At 31.3% G+C, this 24,784-nt stretch overlaps 1 protein-coding gene across 1 annotated transcript in view; it reads right to left on the bottom strand.

Annotated features, from left to right (window-relative positions):
* dym (dymeclin) overlaps positions 1 to 24,784 on the bottom strand; it is a 92,350-nt gene that overhangs the window by 63,283 nt on the left and 4,283 nt on the right. The window contains exons 4-8 of the mRNA XM_051093342.1: positions 24,507 to 24,600; positions 22,194 to 22,327; positions 20,391 to 20,463; positions 13,279 to 13,404; positions 10,797 to 10,936 (exon numbers count right to left, since the gene is read on the bottom strand). Coding sequence (XP_050949299.1) covers positions 10,797 to 10,936; positions 13,279 to 13,404; positions 20,391 to 20,463; positions 22,194 to 22,327; positions 24,507 to 24,600 — 567 coding nt within the window. The remainder of the gene's footprint in view (positions 1 to 10,796; positions 10,937 to 13,278; positions 13,405 to 20,390; positions 20,464 to 22,193; positions 22,328 to 24,506; positions 24,601 to 24,784) is intronic.

Raw genomic sequence — 24,784 nt, 5'->3', positions numbered from 1 at the left:
GGAAAGAGAGCGAGAGAGAATAGAGATGGAAATGAGATGCCTGTCTCCACGTCTAATCACTTGTGGCTGGACATCGCGGCCCCACCAGCAGACTGAAGCAGAGCCAGGATGTTAACAAACATCCACCGCAAATAAAAACAACAAAACTGGCAGAAAAAGTCACAGAGTAGCGAAAACTCCCCTCCACCCTACTAGACGCACGTCTCGGTCGGGCTCTGAGAAGACACTGATAACGTTAAAGGTCATTGGAGTGATATGATTGGCCGCATCTGTCTGGTTCCTCGTGACATCATCATGTTCCCAACGAGCCGGAAATGCGATGAGGTCACGACAGACGCCACGGCGACCTCGTTCGACCAATGAGAGCGAGCGCAGACGCCAGAGCAGACTGTAATCTACTCATCAGAGCCAATAAGAAGCCTGTAATCGCTCTCAGACACACTGACACACTTTTATGACGGGAAAAATGATTGATGAAGAAAACCCCTTTGATTAGCACACAATCTCTATTGTTCTTTTATAAACACACTCATACGTCTCTTAGTTCACTGTTTGTCCTGTGTGTGGTCTGTTTCTCACAGCACAACACAGACATAATATGGCAAGTATGAGAAACACACTCATACTTTATACCTTCCGTAGCATTTTCGGTTTTTCCTGAAGCCTACTTACAGTGCGTTTAGTCATAATATAACATAAATAGTACGATGTTAATAGGTTTCTTGCATCAAAAACAATCAGGGTTTAGTTTTATGAGCCTTTCCATGCCCCTCTCTGATTATTTATGTATAAAAACAAGTATGTTAACGCCCATGAAACTATATAAACATAAAACGTCAAAATTACGAGAAAAAGTCATACTCATAAGAGTCTGACTTACAAGCATTCTGTCAATAGGCTCAGTTTCTGGCTTTATATTTATATATATATATATATATATACACAATGAATATATATATTATATATGTGTGTGTGTTCGTGTGTGTATTACACAGAAATGAATACAATTACATTTACAAATTAATACAAATATTAATTTAAAAAATTACTTTTATTACCAGTGTTATTATTTCAGTAATCACTGAGATTAATTTATCAATATTCTGAATGTTTTTCTTTTTTCCCAATACAATTAAATTATAAATTAATACAAATATTAATTAAAAAAAAAAACTTATTAAACAAATATATTCATTGTTTAATTACCAGTGTTATTGTTTTAGTATCACTGAGATTCGTTTTTAATCAATAATTAGCATTTTGTTTTTCTTTTTTCCCTAATACAATTTAATGTATAAATACAAAAATTAATTTAAAAAAATATTAAACAAATATATTCATTGTTTGGTTACCAGTGTTATTTTTTTATTATCACTGAGATTAGTTTTTTTTATCAATAATTAGCATTTTGTTTTTCTTTTTTTCCCAATACAATTACATTTATAAATTAATACACATATTAATTAACAAAATAATTATTAAACAAATATATTCATTGTTTATTTACCAGTGTTATTGTTTTAGTATCACTGAAATTAGTTTTTAAAGCAATATTTTGAATGTTTTTTTTTCTTTTTCATTTTTTCCTGATACAATTAAATGTATAAATGAATACAAAGACTAATTAGAAAAAAACTATATATTTAAAAAATATATTAATTGTTTAATTACCAGTGTTATTATTTTAGTATCACTAAAGATTAGTTATCATCAATAATTTGCATTTTGTTTTTCATTTTTTCCATTACAATTACATTTATAAATTAATACAAATATTAATAAAAAAATAATTACTTATATATATATTCTATATATATACTTATATATATTCTGTTTAATTACCAGTGTTATTATTTTAGTATCACTGAGATTAGTTTTTTTAAACAATATTTAATACATCATCTTTATAGTTTTTTAATTAAAAAAATATGTAAAAACAAATTTATACACATGTATGTTTATAATTAATTTAAAATATTAATAGATTAGAGAATGCTTTAGGCATTTTATACTTAAAATATTACATTTAAATATATATATTTTTTATATAAATAAAATACTAAATGACAGAAGAAAAAACATATGCATTATCCATTGTTAAATTAAAATGTAAATTCTGTCTCCTCAAAAAAATGCCATGCATGGACTGGATCTTTGATGTTTGAATGCTGCAGTATTTCTACAAAAAAATTGCACAACATACAAGCATTCAGTGTGTGTTGTGCACAGAAGTGTGTGTGATGTGTCTTAACTCTATTATGTTTCTGCACTGCAGATGCTCTGGGGGTCTCAGTGTGTGTGTGTGTGTGTGTGTGTGTGTGTGTGTCCTGAGGTTGTTATTGTGGGCTGTGTTAACAGAGCTGCAGATAAATGAAGACATCATGGCTGCCATCCAGCAGAGCAGAGAACACACACACACACACACAGAGAGAGGGGTTTTCCATGCCACTAATGCTGTCAGTACATAAACAGGCGGCTGAGGGTGACAAATGCTGCTGCTAACTTACACACACACACGTCTGGTTTATTATCCTTGTGGGGACTCTCCATAGGTGCAATGGTTTGTATACTGTCCACACTGTATTTTCTATCCCCTTACCCTAACCCTACCCCTAAACCTAACCCTTACAGAAAACTTTCTGCATTTTTACTTTCTCAAAAAATCTCATTCTGTATGATTTATAAGCTTTTGTACCCATGGGGACCGCAGGCTGGTCCCCACAATGTCAAAAATTTCAGGTTTTACTATCCTTGTGGGGACATTTGGTCCCCACAACGTAGCAAAAACAAGTACACACACACACACACACACGTCTATGACCTCCTGTAAAAGTCCCTGTGGATCTCTCCCTGAGCATGTCAATTCAGAACTCCACAGCGTCCGATGTATTACTCATTATAAAGTCTTAGGAAAACATCAGATGCAGAAAGAGAGCCTGATTCAGACGGCAGAGTTTATGGAAGCAAAAATGGCATTAAAACTCCCATGGAGCAAATTTCTGTCTGATAATGTATATGAACATTGAGCATCTGACAATCTTTGAATTGAACATTTGACAGAAGTGACTAAATATTGATATTTTCCTAGAAAAGCAGTTGTTGACATGAAGGCCAGCCTGCAGATGAGTGAAGAGGAAGAGAGTTTATTCATGCAAAGCCATCTGTCAGACGAAACACAGGACATCACGCATGTGTGTGTGTCACACACTGTCACAATCTCTTTAGAGAGCGTATATGTGGCACACAATGTATACATCAACATCGGCAGGATTCCTGCAAAATCCTCTGCTACTTCCTAACAATGGTATCCTGTATCTGTGTCATGTCTGACTGGACTACTAAAGCACTTCCTGTCTGCTGCTATAAGCCCACCATTACATCCCGTGTCCGTGGTTTCAGCTGCAGGCAACGTGGTGTTTGATCATGCATAGCTCGCTACCATGCTGCTGTGATGTGATTGCTAAGGTCTGGTTTCTAGGGTGTTGCCAAGGTGTTCTGAGTTGTTTCTAGGGGGTTGCTAAGGTGTTCTGAGTTGTTTCTAGGGGGTTGCTAAGGTGTTCTGAGTGGTCTCAAAAGTGTTGTGATTTGAGGTTTCTAGGAGTTACTAAAATGTTCTGAGTTGTTTCTAAGGGGTTGCTATGGTGTTCTGAGTGGTCTCAAAGGAGTTGTGATGTGATTGCTAAGGTGAAGTTTCTAGGGAGTTACTAAAATGTTCTGAGTTGTTTCTAAGGGGTTGCTATGGTGTTCTGAGTGGTCTCAGTTGTGATGTGATTGCTAAGGTGAAGTTTCTAGGGAGTTACTAAAATGTTCTGAGTTTCTAGGGGGTTGCTAAGGTGTTCCCTCAGTTGTTTCTACAGGGCTGCTAAGTGCTTGCTAAGATGTTCCTAGTGGTCTCAAGGGGGTTGTGATGTGATTGCCAAGGTATGGTTTCTAAGGAGTTGCTAAGGTGTTCTGAGTGGTCTCTACAGGTTGCAATACAGTTATTAAGGTGTAGTTTCTAGGGGGTTGCTAAGGTGTTCTTAGTTGTTTCTAGAGGGTTGCTAGAGGGTTGCTAGGGGGTTGAGGTTTCTGGGGGTTGCTAAGGTGTAACTTGTAGGGGTTGCTGTTCTGAGTTGTTTCTAGGGAGTTGCTATGAGGTTGCTAAGGTGTTCTGAGTGGTTTCTAGGGGGTTGCTAAGGTGTAACTTGTAGGGGTTGCTGTTCTGAGTTTTTCTAGGGAGTTGCTATGAGGTTGCTAAGGTGTTCTGAGTGGTTTCTAGGGGGTGCAATGCAGTTATTAAGATGTAGTTTCTAGGGGGTTGCTAAGGTGTTCTTAGTTGTTTCTAGAGGGTTGCTAAGTGGTTGCTAAGATGTTTCTAGTGGTTTCAAGGGGTTGTGATGTGATTGCCAAAATATGGTTTCTAGGGAGTTGCTAAGGTGTTCTGAGTGGTCTCTAGGGGTTGCAATACAGCTGCTAAGGTGCAGTTTGTAGGGGTTGCTAAGGTGTTGTGAGTTGTTTCTAGGGAGTTGCTACGAGGTTGCTAAGGTGTTCTGAGTGGTTTCTAGGGAGTTGCTAAGGTCTAACTTGTAGGGGTTGCTAAGGTATTCTGCGTTGTTTGTAGGGAATTGCTATGAGGTTGCTAAGGTGTTCTGAGTGGTTTCTAGGGGGTGCAATGCAGTTACTAAGGTGTAGTTTCTAGGGGGTTGCTAAGGTGTTAAGAGTTATTTCAAAGAAGTTGCTATGTGGTCGCTAAGGTGATTTCAGCAACCACTTACCAATCCCTTGAAAACTACTAAGGTATTCTGAGTGGTTACTAGGGCATTGCTAAGTGGTTGCTAAGATTATCTCAGTAGTTTCTAGGACATTGCTAAGGTGTTCTGAGTGGTCACTGGGGGTTGCAATGCAGTTGCTAAGGTGCAGTTTGAAAGTGTTTTGAGTGGTTTCTATGGAGATGCCAGATGGTTGCTAAGGTGTTCTGAGTGGTTTCTAAGCTGCTGCTGTTTGGTTGTTAGGAGTTGCTATGCGGTTGCAAAGGTTTTCTGAATGGTTTCTAGGTTTGCTACTTACTGCCCCAAGTCAGTGTATCTTAAAATGCAAAGAGTTATTAGCAGTGTTCGCCCAAAAAGCATGTTTTTTTTTCCTCTATCATTCTCTACTTCTTTCATTCACCATTTCTCTCTCTCTTTCACTGTAGTCTGAGCCGAGACGGCACTAATCCTGAACGCAGACACAGTGACGGCCTTGAGACTCATGCAGTACATTCACACAATAGCAGGATTCTGTTAATGCCAGACGCAAGTTCAAAAACTATTAAACGAATGTACTGCTGGAGCGTTAAGCAAGGATGGTTAAAGGAGCTGTTATTCACTCAGATCAAACACATAACACAAGAACATCAGTATACTAAAGATATACCATGGTATCAAACTACAGTACCATAATGTAGATTAAATGTTTTAAATCTGGAATCAATTAGGAATTTAACCTAATTAAACTATGTGTATTATGCAATTCATTTTATTTAACTGACATTAAATATATTAAACATTATTAATTATATTATGAAAGTGAATCTCATTTGTAGGACAAATAAGATGTGTTGCATGTAATATTTGCTCCACTAATACTCAGTGTAGTGAAAAAAACAACAACATACAATTAAACAAAATCTAAACATGAAACAAAATTTATACATCATAAAATTGGTGCCTTTTATAAAATGTTAAATAAAAATTCTTAATAATAACAACAACAAGAGGATCTGAGGATTTATGGGGGAAAAAAAGACCATAATGTATGCTAAAAATGACCAGACAGAGCACGTAATAAGAATTGGTAGAGAATTGTCATTAAAAATAAATAAATAAAAATAAAAATAATAATATATTTTATAATAATTATTATCTATACACATATATAATATATATATAGATATAGATATAGATATAGATAGATAGATATAGATATAGATATATATATGATTTTTTTTTTAATTTATACAATTTATACATCATAACAGGATTTGTTCCCTTTCATAAATTAAAAATAGTAAATTAAAAAAATCATTATAATAAGAGAATCTGAGAATTGAGGAAAGTTTAAACATTACCACAATATACCATAACTGTCATAAAAATATATAAAAACAAATATAAAGCTGATTTTTTTTTAACTACAAATAAAATGTACATGTATATAAACACATACACACACATCGTAGCAGGATTTTTGCCTTTTCTAAATTAGATTAATTAAAAATATTCAATAAAAAATAAATACAATAAAAAAATTTAATAATAATAACAAGACAATCTGAGAATTATGAAAAAAAAAAATAAATTTTTTACCAGACCCTGTACGTAATGACAATGGTAGTGAACTGTCATTAAAGAAATATAAAACAGATTTTTTTAAATAATAATAATTAAAAAAAAAACAGTTTATACATAATTGCAAGATTTGTTGCCTTTTATAAATTAAAAATATTCAATAAAATGTAAAATAAAAATTAATTATAATAAGAGAATCTGGGAAATTGAGAAAATATTGAAAAACAACTATAATGTTATGTAAAAATGATCAGACACCATACATAATGAGAACAGTTGTAAATTGCCATAAAAATATATAAAAATAAATATAAATGTGATTTAAAAAAATATATATATTTATTTAAAATTTTAAATAAATAAAACAAAACTCATTACAAGGCAAGAGAATCTGAGAACTGAGCCAAAAATAAAATCACTATAATGCCTTGTATAAATGACCAGACACATTGTGTAAACTGTCATGAAAATAGTCACATTGCAAACACATGGTCCATTTAGTCTCTATTTTTCTTCTGATTTCAATGTGAAATGGGACGTGAACATGTGTTCGTGAGATACACCATATTTGGACAGTCTCAGAGAAGAGAAAGAACAGAAGTGAATGATTACAGACAATCATAAGAGACATTCAGTAGCCCAACCCAGGGAAACACACAGAGACTCCAGGATCTCCCATCGGCTCAGGGAAACATCAACACGCCAGCTTCACACAGATCACCACCCTGATTTATGAAGCACAAGTGTTTCCCAGAGAGCATTGCTCTGTAAACACTATCATTTATCTGTTTTTTGGAGATGGTTTGATGTGACGTCGCTCTGAAACAAGCTAATACGGAGGCTAATGTTACGAAATGCACCGTTTTATCCATTAAAAACACATTCGCACTGATGCAATGACCCGCCGAGCACAACTTTATTTCCTGTGTTGACGGATTTCCTATTGAAACAGGAAGTTTGGACTAATAGACATGGACTGGAAGCCAAAAAAAAACTTCATTGAAGCTCAGCTGAATGCTTGACCTTTGACATTGGCAAGAAAATGATATGGGAAGCGATATATTCTGATATATTGCTTTTAATATGCAGATAAAATATGAGGTTATCCATCTCATTCCAGTTTCTAGATTTAGCAAAATGACCATAAGCTGTTTTTCAGACAACAGCGGTACGTTTATAACCCCGATGGATGATACCGAAATACGGTAAACGTTTATGTCAAACTAACATTAATGCGATCCAGAAGGCTTTCCGGCACGTGTAATTCCAGAGTGACGAATTGTGGCCGGCTAATCCTGCCTGAATCTTTCCATCCCGCAGCAGCGGAAACAGGATCAAGCCCAGAATTCCTACTGCGGCCGACGGGACTGACACACAGGGCTTGTGTCTCCATTTAGCCGGCCTGATTTACCCGTCAGACAATGAAGACACACTGTCTGGATTCCACACACACATTGGGACGTCATCTTGGCACTGACTCACAGCTGTTAACAAGCTCATTTTGTATCTTTTGGCCAGTCGGGTGTCAGACGATGATACATGCGGTTCTAGACTCTAATCGCACTTCTGGGTCTGTCATAGTGAAAACGAACAAAAAGAAAAGACAGAACAGAAAAAGACAGAAAGGAACAAAAAGACAGACACAAGCACTTTCTAATTAAATTTTAATACTTTCAATTTTACTTCACCTCAGGTTAGTTTTCATTTTATTCAGCAGTGGTTGCAATAGTTTCAGTTTACTTTTTATTTCACACTATGGTTTTCTTGTTTTTCTAGTTTCAGTTTGTTTTTTAAATCATTTAAGTTTAAACAAATGTTTTTCATTTTTTTCTTTTAATTTTAGTTCTACAATTTAATATTTCCTACACATATTTGAAAACTAGCACTGAGTTAAACAAATATAAAATATATATTTAATATTAATTAAAATTTTTTATATATAAACAGAATTTTGTTTACTTTTTGTAATTATTATTTCATAACACACATTATATAACATATAAAATACAAAAAATAAAAATGTTAATTATTTTTAAACAATTTTGGCTAAATGTTTTTTTCATTTTTTATTTTAATTTTAGTTATATAATATGTAATATTTCCTAGACATATTGAAAAACTAGCACTGAGATAAACAAATATAAAATATATAGTTAATATTAATAATTTACAATATATTTGATAGATAGATACTCACATACAGAATTATATTTAATTTTGTAATTACTATTTCATAGACACATAAAATGTAAAATACAAAAATAAAATGTAAATTTTAATTTTAAAAAATTATATTTATTTTTGTAATTATTATTTCATAACACACATTATATAAAATATAAAATACAAAAAATAAAAATGTAAATTACTTTAAAAACTTATTTTTTACTAAAAATTAATTTTGAACTAAATGTTTTTCTTTTTTTTTATCTTAGTTCTATAACATGTAATATTTCACAGACCTTTCAAAACTAGCACTGAGATAAACAAATATAAAATATACAGTTAAAAATAATTTGTATAATATATATAAAATACAAAAATAAAATAAAAATGTAAATTATTTTAAAAAACTTAATTTTTTAAAATTGTGTTAAACTTAAATACAATTGAAAGAAATGAAAAATTAAAACTGAAACAGAATTTTTTTTAACATTAAGTTATAGCTTTGGTTTTTAAATTCATTCAAATGCATATAAATAATATCATATAAAGGCATATAAATAAAAATCTTTTTGGTCGCTATTTTTGCAATAATGATAATGATAGTTTATAAATATAAATAATATTTATATTCTAAGCAATTAGTATTTATATTCTAAGCAAGTTGCTGTCATTCTTTCAGTGCAAAAATTACATGTATCTACATAAATTTTCTACAAAAATTTGGTTTATTATGTGTATACTTATTGCAAAAGTCAGAAAACAGGCGGTAAACAGAATTAGCATTTTAAGGCAATGTTTGTGTATATTTTGGTATATGCTTTTGGTTTCATTTGATCAGTTTTTCCATTTATGATATTAAAAAAATAAAAGTTTTGTTCATCAGTAGTTTAGATTATTATATTAAGAAATTCTACTATAATATATATACATAATATATAATAAATAATACTATTATTTATTTTATATAATAAATAATACTAAAATATCTTTTTGGTAGCCATTTTTGCATTCATTAATGCATATAAAGTTTTTGCCATGAGTCTTTATATTCAAAGTACTATATAAAGCCAGAAAACAAAAACAATATAGGACAAAAAAGATAAAAGCAAAAAACAAAATTAAAAATTGCAAAGCCAAAAAAACAAAAAAACAAAACAAACAACAAGCAAAAGCAGAAAAACAAAACAAAAGTAAAAACAATAAATAAATAAATACATCTAAAAAAATTTAATCAAAACACAAACCCAAACAACAAAAACAAAGAAAACAAAAAAATAAAAAAAGGTTAAAACTAATTTAAAAACAAAGCCAAAAAATTAAAACCAAACAGAAAAGCAAAAGTAAAAACAAAAAGCCAAAAAACAAAAAAAAAAAGACAAAATAAAAATAAAATAAATTCAAAAGTAAAAACAAGAATGAAACAATATATTAAAGCTAAGTACAAATATTTAAAATGAATGAAAAAACAATTACACCCAATAAACATTTGTAAAACTAAAGTTCATTAAACCAATCTTAACAGACAGAGGCCTAAAAAGTTTTAATTAAAGTAGTTCATAATTGAGTGTGTGTTTGTAGGTTAGTATGTCACAGTGAGACAGACGTGATGTGTGTCTGGTGACGGACAGTCTGTGTGTGTGATGGATGCTGGTCTGAATTCAGTCTGCACAATGAGGAGTGTGTAACTCAATATTAAGTAAATGATCAAGCCAAGAGTTCAGTTCATACAATGAAACGTGTGTGTACGTCTGAGAGAGCCAGACAGCAGACAGACACACACAACTGTCAATAACACACAAAGCAAACACTCACATGCTTTAAATTTCATTTCTGACAGGCCTGTCTAACAAAACCACATTTAAAAAACAGTGATAAAAGAAAGCTGAACAGAATGGGCATGTGAATCAGGTGCATGTGGGCATTTTGCACATGCAAATTAAGGAGAAACTGGATTGAAAGGTTTATTTACAACCAAAACAAATATTATCATCTGAAAGAGTAATCAGACCCTGTGCAACCTCTACATACCCAGACATTCATCTTACAACACAGGCATCATTTAAGCAAATGATGCTGCTGAGCCGTAACCAACAAACTCACATTCACACAGTCATCCAGAGCCAGTGTGTGAAGTTCAGTGTTTATAAACACTACTGAACAAATAGTTTACTTCAAAACGAATCAGTTGATTTAGATCTGAACGATTTGTATTGGCTGTATCAGATTCGGTGTATCAAACAAAAGGAGCCGTACTGTATTGTACTGTAGTTTATTATACAAACATGACTCATGTGCGTGTGTTCAGTGTGCGTTTGAACTCACTGGCGACTCCTGATGCGAGTCCGTACAGCAGGCCTCCTCCGTCTGACTGCGTCTGCAAGACGTGTGTGGCGGGAGGACATTTCTCCTGTCTGATGAAGTTATACAGCAGCGTCTTCACCAGACGACTCGTCAGAGACAGACTACAGACAGACAAAAATAGATAATTATTAAACTTTTATGCAATAAACAGTTGTGCTGCTGTTACTGTTAAATAAAACTCGAAAAATATTTATTATTATTATTATTATTATTATATTCATTATTTGAAAAAAAGCTGAAACAAAACAGATTATAAATACTAAATGAAACACGTAAAAAATATATAGGTTTAGAAAATTAGAAATGTTACGATAGTAGACAAGTTTAAGTTGAAGTACTAAAATTAATTTTAAAAATACAAGTGAAAACGAGTGGAAAAAAATCTTAAAGCTAAATGAAAATATTTCAAATAAATGAAAAAAAAAAAAAAGAATAAAAACCAAAAAATATAATTAAAGTTCTAAGTATTAATAAATTCTACTATAACAGATATACATAATATATAATAAATAATACTATTATTTATTTTATATAATAAATAATACTAAACTATTTTTGGTAGCCAGTTTTGCATTCAATAATGCATATAAAGTTTTTGCTGTGAGTCTTTACATTCAAAGTACTATATAAGTACTATATAAAGCCAAAAAACAAAATAAGACAAAGCAGATAAAAGCAAAAAAAAAATTAATAAATAAAAATATTAAAAAGCAAAGCCAAAAAAACAAAAAACAAACCACTAAACCAAACAAAAAACAAAGCAGAAAACAAAATTAAAAAATAAATAAATAAATAAATCTAAAAAAACTAAATATATCAAAACACAAGCCCAAAAAAGCCCAAAATAAGACAAAAAGATTAAAACAAAACAAAACAAAACAAAAAACCAAACAGAAAAGCAAAACAAACGTAAAAACAAAAAGCCAAAAACAAAGACAAAATAAATAAATAAATAAATTCAAGTGAAAACAAGAGTGGAACGATATATTAAAGCTAAACAAAAATATGTAAAATAAATTTAAAAAAAAAAAAACTAATACAAATTTCTAAAACTAAAAGTAATAATAAAAACTAAAAATATAATTCAAGTTCAAAATATTAATAAATTCTACAATAATAGCATATAAATATTTGCATGCCATAATGCATATTAAGTTTTTGCCGTGAGTATTTATATTCTAAGTAAGTTGCTGTCAATCTTTTTGTGCAAAAACTACATATATAAATAAAAATATTTAAAACAAATAAAAAGAAATACAATTAAATGAAATAAAACTAATTTTAAAAAAAAAGAAACGAAAGTAATAATAAAAACTAAAAATATAATTCAAGTTCAAAATATTAATAAATTCTACTTTAATAGCATATAAATAATACTAAAATCTCTTACTAATATCCATTTTTGCATGCAATAATGCTATAATTTCTAAATATAAATAATGCAACATATTTTTGTCGTGAGTATTTATATTCTACGTTGCCATCAATCTTTTAGTGCAAAAACTTATGTGTATAATTATTGCCAAAATCAGAAAACAAGCGGTAAACAGAAATAGTATTTAAAAGTAATGTTTGCATACAATTTCTAGTGATCACGGCAGCGATAATTTATCAAATAGTGAAATAAAAAAAACATTCTTATAAATTCTTTTCACTATAAACAATTTTTTAAAAATAATTCTATATAATTGGTATAGGAGCATATAAAACCATTTGAAAATAAAATAACAGGACAAATTAGAAATATTGCTATATTTTTTGGTACACATATAGTGTTAAAGTCTCTGAAATAAGGAAATTGATGGAACTATTGAAACTGATGCACTAGAAACGTTCATATGCACAAAGGCGCTTGTGTAGCTCGATGTCTTTTCTTTCATGTACTTGCATAAAGTCCGTCTCAGTCCTAAAGACACCGGCGAGCTTTGACGAGTGTTCGTTAACGACCTCAGACATGCAAGCTCAGCTGCAGTGCAGCAGAGCTAACGAGGGAACTTTAAAAGCTCAGTATCACTGGTGCGATGCAAACGAGCCCTCCGGGTGAACTCAAGCAAAGCTCCAGACGAGAGCATCTGGTGAATTAATGAACACCCTCATTTGCATATGAAATGGCAGCGCTTGACAGTCGTCCTTCTGTTAATGCCGGTCAGGGGCCACAATATCACACTGGGACAAACTTCATAAGAATAAAACACTGCGGTAGGCAACAACTTTTCACTTGTGTTGGCTCTGGTTCTCGAGTTAAGAAGTTTATGGTGCATCACTGGAACTCTGGGACAATTAGATGAAGCTATTCAGGTATGTAGAGAATCTGTGGCTTACCATTTGTTTAATTACTAGTCTGTTTTATTATCTACTGTATAGTCCATTATATGTACATGTAGAGGTTAAAGATATAGGGATGCAGGTTGAAACCCAACATGGTTCGACCCTTCGTTCTCACCATCGTCCTCTGGTCAGGTAGCCGTAAATAAGGCCCTCCCTCAGAACCTCCTTGTGGAAGAGCTGATAGGATAACAGCACCAGAAGGGTGGTCACAGCTTCAAACAGGATGTTGTAGGTGATGTCGCTATAGAAAAAGACACAGGTTTAATATTATTACAGACATTTATGTTAACGAGCCGATCGCTGATCGTGCTATACAGTAATTTTACCATGGTTAACAGCGTTTTAACTTTTAGAAGTTTGTAAAAGACACAGATGTTCAATAAGTAAATATTTGTATTGACACAATACACAAATGACCCCAAAACAAAACAAAAAAATGAATAAAATACAAAAATAAAATAAATGCAAACACAAATCCCCCCAAAAAGACAAAAAACTAAATAAATGAACAAAAAAAGATTAAAACAAAACAAACAAAAATCAAATCATTAAAACAAACAAACAAATAAACAAATAAATAAATAAAATAAAATAAAAACACAAACCCAAAAAAAACAAAAAACTAAATAAGACAAAAAAAGTAAATAAAACAAAAAATTATACAAAGCCAAAAACAAAAACCAAACCACAAACCAAAAAAAAACCCCAAAAAACAAAAACTAACAAACAAACAAAAACTAAATAAGATAAAAGATTAAAACAAAAATAAAAATAAAAACAAAGCCAAAAACCAAAACAAAGCAAAAATCCAAAAGCAAAAAAATACTAAATAAATAAATAAATTTAGATATAAAATAAATCAAAATACCAAAAAAAAGACATTAAAAAAAGATTAAAACAAAACAAAAAAATTAAAAAGCCAAAAACAAAAGCACAAAACCAAACTAAAAAAAAAAAACAAAGCTAAAACAAAAGTAAAAACAAAAATCCAAAAAAGCCCAAAAATAAAAAAAATAAGAAAAAATAAACTAATAAATCCAAAAATAAAATAATTCAAAACACAAACCCAAAAAGCCAAAATAAATTAAATTAGAAAAAAAAAAAAAAAAAAAAAAGATTAAAACAAAACAAAAAAAATTAAACAAAACTAAAACCAAACCACAAAACGGAGAGAGAAAAAAATAATAAAAACAAAACAAATAAAGCAAACAAACAAAAAGCCAAAAGCAAAAAAATGAAAAAGACAAAAAGGATTAAAATAAAAGACAAAATTAAAAAACAAAGCAAAAAAACAAGCTGAAAAACAAAACAAAATTAAAAACAAAAAGCCAAAAAATAATAATAAAATACATCAAAACATAAACCCCACCCTCTTCAAAAAAAAACAAAGACAAAAAAGATAAAAACAAAACAATAAAGAAAGAAAGAAAGAAAAACAAACAAAAAAAAAAAAAAAAAACACACAATCAGAAAACCAAAACCAAAAAACGAAGCCAAAAACAAAATAAAACTAAAAACTGGGGAGCATACATAAATAACTAAATATATAAATAAAGTTTATTCTGCATTAAAATATAACATTTCATGACCATTAAAATGTTACACATTCTGGCATCATTTTCAAAGTGAAATGAAAAATTTTGAAATATGATTAGACGAACAGATCACATTATCTTTTATCTCATCCACAGTATAATGAACTCCTAAAGCGAACTCATTGCCCCCTCTCATTCTCTGAACACACATACACACACACTTATACAACATCAATAGAACAATCTCTCTTTCTTTCTATTGTCCCTCATTTCCTTCCTTCAGATTTCTCACTTCACTTCCACTTCCCAGTGCTGTGATGTCACTTGGCATGATTCCCTTTCACTTTTAGACACACACACGACTGCACATTCACACAAACACATGCAGAGTTTCCGACAGGATCCTGCTTTTGCAACTGAGACCCTCCAAAATCCACAAACTGGGCCTAACAACACAATAAATCATAACTAGTACTATTTTTCCAGTATTAGTTTAATGTTTTGAATTGTTTGATAAGCAAAATATAACTTACAATTACAAAACAATTAAAAGAGTACACTTTCAGATCATTTTGAGTTGGCCAAATGGGCATTTTCATATTGGAAATAAGGACTCTTTATGAGAAAATCTGCAGAATTCTGAGTAATAGACTTAACCAAGGTCAAACGTGCTAAACTGAGATGACTTTACTATAAAAAAATGTAATAAACACACTAGGGACGAGGGATGTGAATGGTGGGTCTTCCAGTTCTGCAGAAATCTGTAAGCACAGAATCAAAGTTGGCCTTTTTTTAACTTTAAAATACTAATTATTACAAAAATACAAAACTGTGAGCTTTAAATTTTCACCGGTTCCTTCATTTGAGCTCGTATGGACTTCCTTTATGATGCATTTATATCCTTCCATTGTATGTATACTTTCATTGTATGCAGCTAGGCATTATCTTAGGGGTTTTACAGAAGAAATGGGTTCGAAACAACATGTAAATGGTTTCTGGTTGATTAGAAACAGCACACGCACAGTATAAATGCTCTACTGTACTGTAACCGTGCAGCAATTTTATTTCTTGTTTTGATCGGTGAGGTAATTTGAGCTACATTTCACAATATCCTTCACAACAGCATGATAAGAATCCTGTCTCCGGCTACAGAATCGCTCAAAAACACGTAGGAACCAGCAAGCCGGGGCTCTGAATGTGACCCGCGCCTGACTTCTCTCAGTCAGCACGTAGCAAGGAAACGAGACAAACGGCAACAAAAACAGACACGGGACAACAACAGCAGACCGAACTCTGTTACAATGCAACTACGACGCAATCCACTTTCACATGTGAGCCAGCATAAATAACTCGCTTTATTTCAGACCCGCTTAAAACTTGCAATCATGTTTACGTGACGGTCGTCAGTTTCTCCGTTAGTTCTCAAGACTTTCTGATTTGCAAAATCAGTCTCCTTGTTGGTCAAGATCGTCTGCATGCAAATGTTGACTAACACAGATGATAATCTCTTTTTATCATGTAATCTATTATTTTTGCAGGTAACATGTTGCTTTGGAAACAACAATATTGTAACAGACGCAAATGTTTAATAAATAATTATATTTGTGTGAATCTCATGAAAACGTATCCAGGTCACATTTCGCCCCATAAATTAAAATAAAATAAAATAAAATAAAATAAAATAAAATAAAATAAAATAAAATAAAATCATTATGCAAAGCATAAAAACAAATCATTTTATGAGCATCAAGATAAAAACATTTTACATAAATAATATAACTGTATAAATATAATATAAAAATTATATATATATATATATATATATATAAACTAAATAAATAAAATTAAATTAAATAATGCATTATACAAAGCATAAAAACAAACTATTTTATGATCATCAAAATACACCACTTTTACATAAGTGTAATTATAAATAGTATGACAATTTAAATAATATCATAAAAATAATATAAATATAAATTATAAAATAAAATAAACAAAAACAAAAATAATGATAATAAAAAAATTTATATAAATGTAATATATATATATATAAATCAATTCTGATATAATAATGCATTAAACAATGCATAAAAACAAATCATTTTATGATCAAAATAAATACATTTTACATAAATGTAATTATAGATAATATAACTGTATAAATAATATAATATAAAAATAATATGTATAAATAAATTATGCACATAAAATAAAAAATAAAATAAATAATAAAATAAAATAATGCATTATACAATGGATAAAAACAAATTATGATCATCAAAATAAATAACTTTTACATAAATGTAATTATAAATAATACAATTGTATAAATATAATATAAAACAATATAAATATAAGTAAATTAAATAAAAAAATAAAATAATCCATTATACAATGCATAAAAAATAACTTTCTGATCATTACTTTTTTTTTTTTTTAACAAATGTAACTATAAATTATATTACCTGTATAAATAATATAGTATACAAATAAAATAATATAAATACAAATAAATTATGAATATGAAATGACAAGAAATTAAAATGTGCTAAATATGACCCAAACAAACCAAACACATTATCATTTTTAATTATGTCGCTTCGTTTGTCAAGACTGTCTGCAAATGATGTCTGACACAGGTGATAATCCCTTTTTAATCACTTAATTTGGTTATTTTTAAGGTCATTTTCTTTAGAATAATGTGCATTTATGAATCATGTTTAATAAGATCACAAGTGTGTATTAATAAGGTAAACAGGGAAAATTTAAGGGCTAAACGCTGAGATACACACACACTCACACACCACATCATCAGCGCAACGCAACTCATCTGTCTTTAATATGGTTTTCATTATAGACTGGGTGGAACACAAGGACACTCTAGAACACGACAAACAGATCGACATTCATGAGAGGGGATAAATCAATCTGTCCTTTAAATACATAAAAACACTAGAACTACGCAGAAGGAGAGCTGAATAATGCAGAACTCCTGTGCCGCCGTGTTTATCTGTGTGTGAAGGGGCGTCACTCAATAAATCATGGCTTCATGCATGAAGGTGTCCTCCACTCAGGTGTGTAAATGACAGCGGGTCACGCAGAGGTCTGAGAGACACATGGGCACCCAGGGAGAGTGGAGAAACGGATGCAACTTTCAAAAAACGAAAAGGGAGCGTGGAGAAATTGCATGTTTATGTTTTGCACCATGAGCAAAATATCATTTTAAAAGAATAGTTCATCCAAAAACGAAAAGTTGCTGAAAATGTACTGACCCTCAGGTCATCCAAGATGTAGATGTGTTTGTTTCCTCATTAGGTTTGGAGAAATGTATCATTTTATCACTTGATCACCAATGGATCCACTACAGTGAATGGGTGCCGTCAAAATAAGAGTCCAAACAGCTCATAAAAACATCACTGCACCACTCCAGTACATCAGTTAACATCTTGAGAAGCCAAAAGCTGCATGTTTGTAACAAAAAAATCCATCATTAAGACATTTCTGACTTCTTAAGTCGCTTCTGGCTAAAATACACAATCCATAATAACGCTACAAACAGTTTTACAAATTTAGGAGCACCATGTGAGAGTTTGTGTTTGCACTGAGGGGAGCTTCAAAGGTTTCTATGTGTTTTTGCAACGTCGGGTAATGTATCACAAACATATCTCACAAATCCTTTCATAAACAAAGTGTAGAGAGAGTGTAAATAAAATGATTTAAAATAATGATTTTTAAGAGAGTTTGTAAATGAGATATTGATTTAACACAACAGTTAAATAAACAAGTTAATATTAAATGACTTACATTATCTGACTATAACACTTTTGCCTGATTTTGCTCTATTTCCTCATCAAAAATAGTCTGAAACAAGTCACAACTGAGCCGCTGTGTCCATTCAAACACAGCGTCGTTTAGTTTATAAATGAACCTGCATTTTTAAACAAATCAATGATTCAATTTCCTATTCACAGTCACTTGCTTTATTCCTGAATGAATCAACCATTCAAACGAATCAAATGAATGATTCAGTAATTAAATCAGTGACTTGCTGCCACCTACTGGCAGTTTTAGTTTGATTTTTAGTATGTTTTCAGTTATTTAAATCTTTGAATATTTCTGTATTCAAAATTTTACATTTAAAACATTAATGTGTTTATGAATTTGTTTGCACTCATGCCACCTCTGAGCCTCATTAAACATGAAAATACACTTACCAACCATTTTTGTGTCCTTTTTAATGCCACCTCTGTAGCACAAATTAATTTTGTTAACACTGATTTCATTTGGTTGGAAACTTATTCTTATTCTGCTGTTTTAATTAGACATTTTAAAAAGCTTAAAAATACAATTTTTAAAAAATTTTACATAAAAGATGACAACCTTTTAATCAAGTTAGAAAAATGGCATTACAAAGGTAAAAACAAAACTCCCCTGTAAATCACTTTACGGAGTCAAATTTCACTTCGTAATGGGAAGGCTAATATTTTGATTATTGATTAGAAGGTGCTCCTGAAATTTTGACGGTGCTCCTAAATTTTTAAAGTTAGGAGCGCAAGCTCTCCTAAAAGAGAAAAGTAAGCATAGAGCCCTGACAAGCATCTTAATGACAGATTTGTTTTTAACAAACATGTAGCTTTTGGCTTCTCAAGATGTTAATTGATGGACTGGAGTGGTGTGATTACTTGTGGATTATTGTGATGTTTTAATCAGCTGTCTGGACTCTCATTCTGACGGCACCCATTCACTGCAGAGGATCCGTTGATGAGCAAGTGATGCTACATTTCTCCAAATCTGATGAAAAAACAAACTCATCTACAGTGTTGGGGAAAGTTACTTTTGAAAGTAATGCATTACAATATAATAACCATATAATTACAATACACGTTACGTAGTTACTTTTTATTGAAAGTAATGCGTTACTTTACGTTTGCGTTACTTTGTAAATCAGGGTAGGGCTAGCTTGTTTGTTTTCAATATAAAAAGTTACATTTTTGGCAAATGTAAAAGCCTTTTCACACCAAAAGCCTCAGGCTTTGAGTAAAGTAAATTCATGTCTGTACAGTAGACGCAGAAGAAAAAATATCAACACTTCAGCAATAAAAAAAGGAAAACAAATGTTAGATTATCTTGAGTAATTTTTGCTTATTAGTATGGTTGGATTGGATCACCGAAGGTCGGCAGCAAAAACATACATATTTGTATTATTTAACGTATTTAATTATTGCAGGTTTGCGTCATGTTCTGAGTTGAATTTTACAGTTTTTATTCATTTTGAGGAATACTGAATCTGTTTTTTGTGAGTAAGATGAATTACTGCATGTTTATATTTGTTCTAGAACTAACACCTCACTCCCGATTTCTCTCAACATGGGGAAAGCAGAGCTTTTCCTTTAAGGAGCTGTGTCAAGTTGAAAGCAGTATCCAAAGCCCTACATTTAACTTCTTGGAACTTCACGGACGAATGTTTGAAAATATATTCGTGTGTGTAAATAATGACAGTGACACCTCACTGTTTGAGTCAGAGTCGACCTTCACAGACTGTACGTGACAGACCCGTCACATATCACGACAATAACACACACACACACCTCCCTCTCACACTGAGACACTTTATCACTTAGTATTTGCAAGACAGAGAAATGCAGAACAAAACAACCACACAAACACAGAGTTCTTCTCTGGTACTCACAGAAGCGGCACTTCGACGATAAGATGCACCAAATTACAGACCAGCTCCTCCAGAAGATCCTCACAGACGGAGTCTGTAAACACACACACATCACGGTCAGGACACAGATAGTGCTGTGATATTAATAAAGTAAATAGAGACCGAGAAGTTTCTTTAGGTATGATGATGCTCGTTCTTATTGGTCAGAGATGACATTTATGCTCAGATGTGACAGCATTGATTGAAATCAAACACCTGAGAAGGACCAAAAAGCTCTTATTTTTTGCTATTTGGCATTATCATGGAAAAGTACACTGGAGAGAGCACTGGAAATTTGAGGGAGAAGAAACTAGTATGAAACTCAAACTAGCATAAACCACATGTCTTACTCTGAAAAACTCTCAAAACACTAAATTTATCTTCATTTGTTAAATTAAACATGAGAAATGTGTAACTTCTAACCCTCGCTTCTGGACAAAATACATAAACCAAAGTCCATAAACCATAATAACGCTTCCTCCAGTGAAAAATTCCATCTCCTGTTGTCTCTCTCATCAAAATCCACCCACATATTTGTTTAGAGCTGTTTTGGACTGTTCTCACTTGTAAACCGTGTGTTTGATCAGTCTTGATCTTCTCTCCTGATTCAGTCGAGACTTTATCATTAGACAAACACATATTTTAGCTGGAAACAATGCTTTGAATATTAAATGTCTTAATAATGGATTTGTTTTTTTACAACTATGTAGCTTTTGGCTTCTCAGGATGTTAATTGATGGACTGGAGTGGTGTGGATTACTTGTGGGAAATTTGAGGGAGAAGGAGAAGGAACAAGATCAGGAAATAATCCAGGACCGCCTTAAACTAGCATGAACCATGTCTTATTTTAAAAAACATTGATTAAAACATTTTAAAATAAAGCTAAAATAAAACAGAAATATTCTATTAAAAAATAATTAAATTAGAAATGTTGCACTGGAAACTGAAATAAGTTTTAAAAAACAAAAAACAAAAACTGAACTAAAAATAAAACAAATAAATATAAATTAAACCTAAATATAAAAGTACTATATAAAAAAATTGTTAGAAATATTACAAATTAAACAAATTAAAATTACAAATTAAATATTACAAATTGAAAAGTGAACATACAATAAAAGCTAATTCAAAAAATAATAAAAACTACAATATTAAAAAAATATACTAAAATAACACTTTACAACAGATTCCCACAAAAAAAAATATGAAATGGAAAAATATTATGAGGACCGATATGGTTGTCTTAATAAGGAAAACATCTGCATAATGTGTTATTTCACATGTTGAAATGACCAAGTTAGAGTTAGAACTAGTCTGGAGTAATTATAACTAGATTATCTTAAAAACAAGTCAATATATACAGCTATATTTATGCACATTGTTCCAGGAAAGAAGTGAAATTTGATAAAACTTTTGCAAATGCAAATAATCATGATTAGAAATTCAATTAATTGTGCAGCCCTATGTATGTCACAAAAATGACTTGAGGACATTTTAATTAATGCTATATGTACACTAGACACTTTCTATAAACACTCCCTGCTACAAAGACTCAATAGGATAATATATATATTTACTTGTGCATTGCACTACCAATCATTTTGCACTCATTAGCATGTGCTGCTTCTCCCAAAATCTCTATAGTCAGTATTTACAGTATATTGTTGTATGTTTATATTTGTGTTTAACTAGCCCCGTGGTCCTGTGAGACACAACATTTAGTTCCACTATATGTCCACACACAGTAAAGCTAGACTTGACTTGACTAAGAGGGGCGTGTAATACCGTAGGTTCCCGGCGCCCTCTCCTGGTAGGAGAACTGTAAGTGCAGCTCTTCTTCATTCATCTCCCTGATGAAGACCTTCAGCAAACAGCGCACCAGGAACAAAGCATTATGGGCCTGCCAGATGAACAACTGACTATAGAAAGAGAAAGACAGAGAGTTAGAGATAATTATTGACCTACAGCAGCCTGTGAACTGTGGCTCAACATCTCACACACCAGGACTTCACCCTGCGGTTTATGTTCAAAACACACACACACTGCTTCACCCTGTCAGTGGTTTTGGATCATCCTTTACTAAACCAACACACAAACAGGCTGTCAGGCTGCTGTAAAAGTTACTATATCATTGCAAGTTCACAAACTGATTAACAGGAGGGAACATCTTATATCTGCAGCTATGAGCATTCACAAACAAGAAATGTAGGGTTTATGTAAAATATTAATAGCTATGCATTACAAGTTTAGTAGTTTGTTTGTTTAAGCTGCGCAATTCAAACGGACGGAAATTGTATATGCAGTTCAAATTCATAAATCTTAATTTTAGGCCTTAATATTTTTTATTTTTTTTTGAGTGCATCAGAAGTGCGACTCTGAGGGTTTGACTTCTGCATAGTTGAGATCGGAGCAGATCATAAATATTCTCAGAGTCTGTCGGTTCACATGCGTGCGCTGTAGGAGCGGTGGGTCACTCCCTGCTCTGGATTTATGCTGCAGCAACACTTTGAGAACGAAAATCAGCTCTGGCGGTGTGTATGTGTGACGCCGTGGGCTGCACCGCTGCTATTCCCATGGGAAAATTATATCAGAAAACATCCTAATGCATAGTCCTGAGAGACTAGTGAATGTCAAAGAAAGCCTATGTGGGAAAAGATGCTTAAAAAGAATATATTTCTCAATCATTCAGAACTTCTGAGCATCTGAGAACCACAAACAAATCTCAATAGCCACTTTCACACACAAAACCCATTATGTTTACATAAATGGACAGACTCACTTTTTAAGTAAAGATGCAACACGTTGTATACAAATAAAATAATTGTTAACTAAAATAAAATAAAATTATTTATTTTCACAATTTTCCTATCTTGATGTGTTAAAATAACAAAATATTAAAAATTAATAAAAACTATATAAATTAATAAGAAAATAAAATAATTTAAAAAATGAACTACAGTTAAAATGAAAACAGCAAATACCAAAAATACAAATATTAATAGTTTCTTAGTGATACTAAAATAACAATAATTAGTACTGATTACACAATACAAAATAAGTATGCAAAAATATTTTCATGCAGAAATCAATAATTAACTCCTAAATTTAGGATAAAATTCAGAATACATACAGAAAAGTTCAAATAAATAAAAAAAAATAAAAAAATAACTCCTGGTTGATTCATAAACATGGAACGTACAAATAAATAAAAATGGAATAAGCCAAAATGTTAAAAAATAAAATAATAAAATAATATAAAAAAAACTCCTGACTGATGCATAAACTTGGAATGTGCAAATAAATAGAAATGGAATAAGCCAAACCTTTAAAAATAAAATAAAAAATAAAATAAAATAACTCCTGGTTGATAAGCCAAAATTAAAAACAAAACAAAACAAAAAACAAAATAAAATAAAATAATTTCTGGTTGATGCATAACCATGGAATGCGCAAATGAATAAAAATGGAATAAGCCAAAATAAAAAATAAAAAATAAAATAAAATCCTGACTGATGCATAAACTTGGAATGTGCAAATAAATAGAAATGGAATAAGCCAAACTTTTAAATATAATATTATGAAACTGTTTTATATTTCTGTGGTTCTCAGAAGCAGAAGTCACCTTCTGAACTTCTACACTGGTGAATGGAAACTACAACAAATCTCATTTTTACATTCCCTTTTGCCCCAACAGCAAATGAAAAAAACCAAGATAGCATTTCCAAAATGACTTTCCAAAAGAGGTGAGGTTAAAAAAATAAAATACAACTTTAATAGACTGCTTAAGGTGGTCAGAAGAGAGAAAGATGTCAGCAGTGTTAACTAGTTTTCTTGTAATCTAATGCTAAGATAATAAAACACAAAATACAGAGTTATAAATTATACTAATAACTGTGGAAACGCATCATTCATGGAGAAAAGGGTTCATCAGAAACTTGTATGTAATTATTATTATTATGAACGAGAATCAGTGTTGAGTACTTCAGTTTTCACGCAAGAGATTTTAGATACTGTCTTCATATTATGCAGCATTTGTGAAGATTTTAAAATACATACAACTCTTACATGCACACATCATTAAAGATGCATCTCACTTACTCTTGGCATTCTGTGGAAATTTTCAATTCTTTGGTTCTGCTGAGAAAAACTCTCACCAACGCCCCGAAGTTCCCAGACCTGGGGTTGTTCTGAACTATAAAGGACACAAACAGATGATGAAAAACACAAAACATCACTTCCCATCTTTAGGATGTTCATGATAAGAGCTGCTTAACCAGATCAATAGAACAAGTCAAACTCAATAAATTACAAACAGTACATCATAAAAGCAGAGTCGGCTTGGGATCGGTAATCATTTGAATCATGTGGCTTCATGC

This window comes from Labeo rohita, chromosome 21 (genome assembly GCF_022985175.1).
Source record: "Labeo rohita strain BAU-BD-2019 chromosome 21, IGBB_LRoh.1.0, whole genome shotgun sequence".
NCBI lineage: Eukaryota > Metazoa > Chordata > Actinopteri > Cypriniformes > Cyprinidae > Labeo > Labeo rohita.
Note: the sequence above shows the minus strand (reverse complement) of the source record. Positions and strands in the feature narration are given on the sequence as shown.